This window comes from Petromyzon marinus, chromosome 6, assembly GCF_048934315.1.
Source record: "Petromyzon marinus isolate PM22_M1 ecotype Great Lakes invasive population chromosome 6, UKy_Petmar_22M1.pri1.0, whole genome shotgun sequence".
NCBI lineage: Eukaryota > Metazoa > Chordata > Hyperoartia > Petromyzontiformes > Petromyzontidae > Petromyzon > Petromyzon marinus.
Window position 1 is genome coordinate 1,283,926 of NC_133672.1, and position 7,500 is coordinate 1,291,425.

At 47.3% G+C, this 7,500-nt stretch overlaps 1 protein-coding gene across 3 annotated transcripts in view; it reads right to left on the reverse strand.

Annotated features, from left to right (window-relative positions):
* Positions 1 to 7,500, reverse strand: part of LOC116939708 (radial spoke head protein 6 homolog A-like) — a 73,318-nt gene that overhangs the window by 893 nt on the left and 64,925 nt on the right. The window contains exons 1-6 of one of the 3 annotated variants that reach the window (XM_032948462.2): positions 5,928 to 6,670; positions 2,960 to 3,191; positions 2,388 to 2,812; positions 1,676 to 2,054; positions 829 to 976; positions 106 to 223 (exon numbers count right to left, since the gene is read on the reverse strand). In XM_032948462.2, coding sequence (XP_032804353.2) covers positions 106 to 223; positions 829 to 976; positions 1,676 to 2,054; positions 2,388 to 2,812; positions 2,960 to 3,191; positions 5,928 to 6,034 — 1,409 coding nt within the window. In that variant the 5' untranslated portion in view covers positions 6,035 to 6,670. Of the gene's footprint in view, positions 1 to 105; positions 224 to 828; positions 977 to 1,675; positions 2,055 to 2,387; positions 2,813 to 2,959; positions 3,192 to 4,024; positions 4,205 to 5,927; positions 6,671 to 7,500 lie in introns of those variants that run through there. The other 2 variants (XM_076063455.1, XM_076063448.1) reach the window with 2 other exon arrangements.

Genomic DNA, 7,500 nt, shown 5'->3' on the forward strand with positions numbered 1-7,500 from the left:
TGCATATAACCAAAGGAAAACTACGGATGTATAGAATTGCAAAACATATGTTTTATAAAGGAACTCTGCAGCACAAGAGCACATGTTGTAGAGGCTGACACTCACTTCCCCTTGCAGTAGGCATAGGAGCCAGGCCAAAGATTGGAGCGAAGTACAGAAAAGGCATGCTGAGGCACAGCGGTGCTTGACAGCCTGGCTGTCCATGGTGCTGTTCCTTCAATCTCTGTACACAGCAGACAGCGGTGTTTACATATGCAACAACGATTCATGCTCGCAATATAATCACCTGTACCACTGTCACGAATCATGGTCTCAGTGTAGAGGCATAGTCAAGAGGGTGGATAGCTGGAGAATTGCCTTCCTTTATTGTTATAGGGCCCAAACACGATACTTTCAAACAAAGACGCAGTCTGGGGAATAAAAATGCATATCTATTTTTAATAGATATATCAATGTGCAAGGAGGCACAATATTCAGTAAAACCTCACGAAGCCAAACTCGGGTAAACCGGGAAGTCTCCCGCTCACTCTCGTTTTTATATTCATTCTCCATCGAATGGCGACATCTAGCGGATAAATAAATTACTGAACACATACAGAGTTAATAAAAAGAACTAGTCTTTCATCTCACTAATCTCACTAATGTATCTCTTTATGTCTCGGTGAGCCAGAGCTTGGCAGGCCACTTCAAGAGCCGTTGAGGGTCACATGTGGTCTGTGGGCCGCCAATTAAAAAAACCCTGTTGTACAATGCGTCAGGAATGCAGTGTATTATATACATTACTATGACGACAGTGATGATGAAACAGAAGTGAGAACTGGCACTCACCCGCATCCTCTGAAAGCGGTGTAAGGAGGGGTGGCCCCACCTCCGGCTCTGGCTCATCTGGCTCTTCCGTATCTTCTTCATCCTCCTCCTGTTCCTCCTCCTCCGGGTCCTCACTGCGTTGCTTTGGGTTGATCCAAACGCAACGACCCTGCACGAACCAACCACATCACACTTTATTTTAACCTTGTCGGGTAGCTCTCAACTCCGAAGCAGGTCTCTCCGTTAACGTGTTCTTAAGCCAAGTGAACACCTGACAAATCGAGTACTCGATGAACAATGCTGCTGTCTTCTAGTAATGGTTATCGCTACACACTATTAACAATGTAATGTGTTGTGTTGCAATCTGCTACTTTGCAGATCAGTCGGTTTTTGGAGTTTCACTAATTTGCATGATCTACACTGTCCTAGCCTCCAAAGCACTGCAGAGCAGGTGTGTGCCTCTACAGAGAAAATAATTACGAGCTTGCAACGTGGCTACTCTGAACATCACACAGAATTTTAGTTGCACTAATTTCAATGCGTTTCGTAAAATAAATTATTAGATCTGTCAGTCAACAAGGTAGTTTCTTTTCATATATCACTCCTTATTTACTTGCAAAATAACATTGACACTATAATAAAATAAAAAGAGATTGAATTATCACATCAAACTCAAAAAGACTCTAATGGTTACACCCTTTTACGGCATCCCCTAGGCCAGGGGTTGGCAAAAAATATAACCAGAAGTAAAAATTTTGTTCGAATTCGAGAAAACAAAAAAATAAATTTTCAAGAGCCATAATGCATGTGAATAAAGTAACGGAGCTGCAGGTTGCCGATATCTTCCCTAGGCGAGTGCCATTCGTACCTGTGGCAAGATGTGCTGGGTGTGGTGCACCCAGTTAGCCAGGTTGTCCACCAGCTCCCGCACCGGAATGCCTTCAAAGTCGGGGTTCTCGATGCAGGTCTCGCGTCCACCTACTGCATCCTCCTCTCCCTCCTCCTCATCTTCTTCAAACTGGTAGAACCCCAGCGGGCTGACCTGCGTGCCCGCTGAGATGCGGGCGATCTGTGCCCGCAGCAGGTTGGCCTCGTTGCCCGGGAAGGGTGGGTAGGAAATCACGGGCGCGTCCAGGTGCCCCGTGAAGAGGCGGCGAATGCGACGTGCCGTCACGATTTGAGCAGGAGTGACCCACGGCAGCTTCTCCCATGGCTTCCCCGGCTCGTTGGTCACAAAGTATGTGTACCTGTGTGGGTTGCGATCAAGTTACACCTTCTCTTTCCAGTAGTATATTGGAAATTAAAGCAGGAGGGGATAATTGCGAAGTTTTATTAGACGTGCTCAATGGTTAGGACTAACGTGTGATGGCTGTTTAATGGCAAGAGAAATTAAATACTCATGAGCTTGATTTCTCCACCAAAAACAACTCACTTTATGAATTATATAGCATTTATTGCTTATACTGAAGTGTTTTTTAAAATGATTTTTGAAAGCAATTATTCACTCAAGGGCAGTGAGTAATAACAGTGCTCCCCAACTCGACCTCCACCCTGCAGGTATGCACCCTCTACACGCCCACCTGTTAGCACCGAAACGCATAGCCTCTCGGCGGGTGACGGGAGGCGGCTTGTACTCGGACTTGGGGTAATCGTCATCATCGACTGCCCCGTTCCCTTCGCCTTCGCTCTGCCCGCTCGTGCTCTCCCCCCTGCCACGCGACGTCCTGTCCGTCTCCTCCCCCCCTTCTTTGTTCTCGGCATCAGCCTCCTCCCCTTCCTCCTCTTCATCCTCGCCTTCCCCCTCGCGGAACTCCACCTCGGCCACCAGGTAGGCACCTTGCGTGGCCAGCACCTTGCCCCAAAAGCGGCAGCGCTGCAGTGGCTGTTCGTCCACAAGCTGCTTGAGAGCGAGCAGGATGCGGAAGGTCTCCTCCCGGCCCAGCCCTACGCCGGCTTGTTCCCAGTAAAAGGCCTGCTCCAGGAGATTTGGCAGCGGAGACTCCACCTGCATGGCACAACCAACACCATATTCACTGCAGCCGGCTTGTCGCAGCTCTTTACAAATTATATCCTACAGCCGCTACATAACCAAGTGATTCCCCAATGGGATTACAGATGTATGTATGTATGAATGAGTGATTAGCCTGAGTACCATCTCGTCGTCAGGGTCGTCGTCTGTCTTGTCATTAGCGGCTGGAAAGAGGCCTCTCTGCAGCTTTGCGAGTTCATCCTGAGCATTGGTTGTCCGCTCATCCCGGAACGTGGTGGCCACACCTGCCATGCGCGAGCGCTTCACTTCACGGCTCAGCTCCTCGAACATGTCCAGTGCTCCATTCGGCCTCTCGTCCAGCAGACGCGATAGGAGGCTCGCCAGGTGATCGTACCTGCATCAGGTGCAATGAGTGGCTATGGAAACTGTGGGGTACGGCTGCATTCACGTTAATGTATTTATATTTAGCAGTTTTTCTCCGCATACTTTAATACTATGGCATATGAACAACATCATGCATACGTGAGTTATTTCCTAGACAAGATATTATGGTAGGTAGAGTGCTTTTAGCTATATTTACAGGCACTGATCGCTGTGCTGGTCAAACACCGCATTTTTACATGAAATATTCATTCCTAACAGAGAGTTAAAGCATAGCACTAATGTGAGCTATAAACAGTAAACACTTTCCCACAACTCAAGCATTACAGGAAATGATGTCTGCACGTGGTAGCGCTTGCTATGATGATCCAACTTTGCAGAAACTGTTGGCATCCGAAGTTGTTTGTACAATTATACTGTACTGCACTCTCCCTGGGACATGCCCGATAATGGTTTGTGTTATTACTCCAGCATGTCAGCAAATCAGCGGGCTTGTGTTTTTTTTCTTTGAACCAGGGACAAATTCCATAACTGTAATTTCGTTCAAATCGAACCTGATTGCTGGGAGTGTTTGGTCAAATGCATACATGTCAAGCTACAGTACTTATCAATCATAAGCAGGAATGTGTACGTTGGCTGTATCCTTCCAGAGAGCAATACAAGCGACTCTTGTGGAGTATGTATGTCTGTTCAACGTCTTTCTTACCGTACGTATTCAAGCGTGCTAATCAGAGGTGCGGGGAAAGGACAACAAACAAAACACAAAAAGCAGTTCTAAAGAAATGAAACGCCTATTTAGTTACGTAATCTATACGATTAACATCCTACCTAGCCTTTAGAACAGACCTTCGTGCGGAATGTGGAAACTTTAGTGACTTGCCCAGAGAGTGCCGTCTGCATCATGAATCAACAATCACTATTACCAGGTGTGTTTAATTGAGATCGTTGAAGTGGCTATAGCGGCTGTGGTTTTCACCTCGTTTAGCTGCATTTGCAATGATATATGACAAGCCAAAGCAAACAGCAAAGCTACCGTATTGGCAGTTTATCAGCACATCAAAGTTGTGTTAATTACGTAGATTAAAAAAACCGTTGTTAATACAATGCCATTAAATTTGTTGACAATGATAGCGCTGCCAATGTTATTATGCTGAAATTATCTATATATTAAAATACTACTCTACACCCAGTCTCCGTGCACCACCAATTAAAAGGGTCGCCAGTGGGAGACTAGTGAGTGTGTGATGGAGTTGTATCGGTGAGTGGTACGTCTGCTGAGTGGTGATGTGAGTGGTGAGTGTGTGATGGAGTTGTATCGGTGGGTGGTACGTCTGCTGAGTGGTGATGTGAGTGGTGAGTGGAAGGGGAATTGTATCGGTGAGTGGTGAGTGTGTGATGGAGTTGTATCGGTGAGTGGTACGTCTGTTGAGTGGTAATGTGAGTGTGTGATGGAGTTGTATCGGTGAGTGGTACGTCTGGTGAGTGGTGATGTGAGTGGTGAGTGTATGATGGAGTTGTATCGGTGGGTGGTACGTTTGGTGAGTGGTGATGTGAGTGGTGAGTGTGTGATGGAGTTGTATCGGTGGGTGGTACGTCTGGTGAGTGGTAATGTGAGTGTGTGATGGAGTTGTATCGGTGAGTGGTACGTCTGGTGAGTGGTGATGTGAGTGGTGAGCGTGTGATGGAGTTGTATCGGTGGGTGGTACGTCTGGTGAGTGGTGATGTGAGTGGTGAGTGTGTGATGGAGTTGTATCGGTGGGTGGTACGTCTGGTGAGTGGTGATGTGAGTGGTGAGTGTGTGATGGAGTTGTATCGGTGAGTGGTACGTCTGGTGAGTGGTGATGTGAGTGGTGAGTGTGTGATGGAGTTGTATCGGTGGGTGGTACGTCTGGTGAGTGGTTATGTGAGTGGTGAGTGTGTGATGGAGTTGTATCGGTGGGTGGTACGTCTGGTGAGTGGTGATGTGAGTGGTGAGTGTGTGATGGAGTTATATCGGTGGGTGGTACGTCTGGTGAGTGGTGATGTGAGTGGTGAGTGTGTGATGGAGTTGTATCGGTGAGTGGTACGTCTGGTGAGTGGTGATGTGAGTGGTGAGTGTGTGATGGAATTGTATCGGTGGGTGGTACGTCTGGTGAGTGGTGATGTGAGTGGTGAGTGTGTGATGAAGTTGTATCGGTGGGTGGTACGTCTGGTGAGTGGTGATGTGAGTGGTGAATGCAAGGGGAGTGGTTAGTGGCACGAGGCACGTATTGACACGAGTTACGCTAGTAACCATGACAAATATTATCTTGTTCATGATACAGATTTTTACGCCAATTTTGATGATAATGATGACAATGATGATTAAGGTAATTTTGGAAATATTCTTGATGATAATGTCGATGGTCCTGCTACGAAATGACTTCACAGGCACGAAGAGGAACACATTGGAGGACAAGAGAACAAACACAAATGACAGCGATCGCGTGAGCTGCGAGGACAAGCGGGATTGGGCAGGACACGTCGCCAGAAGGGAATGACGGTCGGTGGACGAGGCTGGTGAGAGAATCGCAGCCAAAGGATGGAACGCGCCCAGAGGAGACGCGATGAGATGAACCGCGGCACCACAGGAACCGCGGAGGGGGGCGCTTCACCCAGCAGTGGATAGAACATGGCGGATCATCTTATCGATGCAGGTGATGTTTGGGCTGATGATGGTAACTGTGGTGGTGGTGGTGGTGGCGATGGAGCAGCCCCTGTGCCCACTCACAGCGAGGTCTGCGCGCCGTCGCCACCCGCCTTGAGCAGGAACGCCTTGGCGCTCTCCTCCGCCACGCAGCGCTTCGCCATGCCCGCCGCTCCCTCCGCCGCGTCCATGGTGACCCGCGCCTAACGTGTGACTCGCGCGGAGACGGCTACACGAACCCAAAGCCTCCGCAAAAGCTCGCGGTACGCGGTACGCGGGGATGGAGTTTTGAACGAAAGTCGCCGAAACCTCCTCCTTGAGAACCTCCGCCGCTGGGACGCCGCTGCCGCCGCACGCCGTTGCCAGGCGACCGACGCGGCCGCGTTCACATTTCCCAGCGCGGATAGGCGCGGGGCCGTGGTCGAGCGCCGCGATTGGCTGCGGCGCGCGTGCGGTGGATGACGTCGGCGTGGTTGTTTGTCGTCGAGGGGGAATCCGATGAGCTAGTTAGTTCATAGTTTCATTTATTTGGTATAGCCCTGTGAGCCATTCGGCTCTTGAATCGGGTGCAACCGCAACAAACAAAAAACATGAACAAGAAAACATCTTAAAGTGATTATGTGACTGTGCAAACAGAAAATCCAGGAAAAAAAACATCAAAATATTCCTGAAATAGCACCGTACACCAACACTGTGTGCAAAAATCCCAGTGGGATGCAAGTCAAATAACAACAACAACCACCACAAGACAACTAAGATTAAGGCCATCAGTCTAACTCCGTACTACGATAAACAAAAACATGGCCAAAACAAAAAAAAACGTTTTCGAAATCACCAAAATAAAAGCCATAAATGCAATGTAACAGTGATCATAGGGACTGTGACCGAATTTTTTACAATAAACTACATAAATAAATTATAACAACAAAATCTAGAGCCATATTTTAGGCCACTGAATAGCAGTGGCAGCTAGGCGTGTACAACTCCTCTAGAGCAGTTTTGAGTGAAGATCTCATAGGTAGTGTTTCAAGTTGCAGTTTATTGGCAATAGCATTCCAGACCCTGGGGCATCAATATCAAAGGCCCTTCCTCCGGTTTGTGTACGGCAATAGGGAATGTGAAACTGGTAAATGAGCGAAGACCTGAGGTCAAATTTGTTCTTTGAAACAGAGAGGAGATCCAGCAGGTAGTCTGCGGATTTTTTTGTAAGTACATCGTGAATAAATAAGATCTGGTGCACAAGCCGTCGAACATTAAGAGATGTTAAGAGCTACGAAGAGCTTTAGTCGCACGTGTCCCAGTATGGGCACGGGGTCGGAACCTTACAGCGACAGCAAACAGTACAAAAAAACACGATAGGAGTGCAAAGTATAGGAAAGGTAAACAAATCACTTAAAAATATATACACAAATAAAACTAAACTCTCTTTATCTTTTGATTTAAAGCTTTCGTGACTGCAGGGATTCATATTCTTTATCTTATTCTTGGTTCTTTCGGTAAAGTCATGTAGAAGGGAAACAATAAAATAAGGCTTTCGCGACCAATATCATCCATAATAAAGGCGGTTATTATATTTATTATCCATAATAATCTTCACTATCCACGTATTAACTTTATTATCAATAATAAAGGGCAATGCTGGCAAATGGCCTGATGA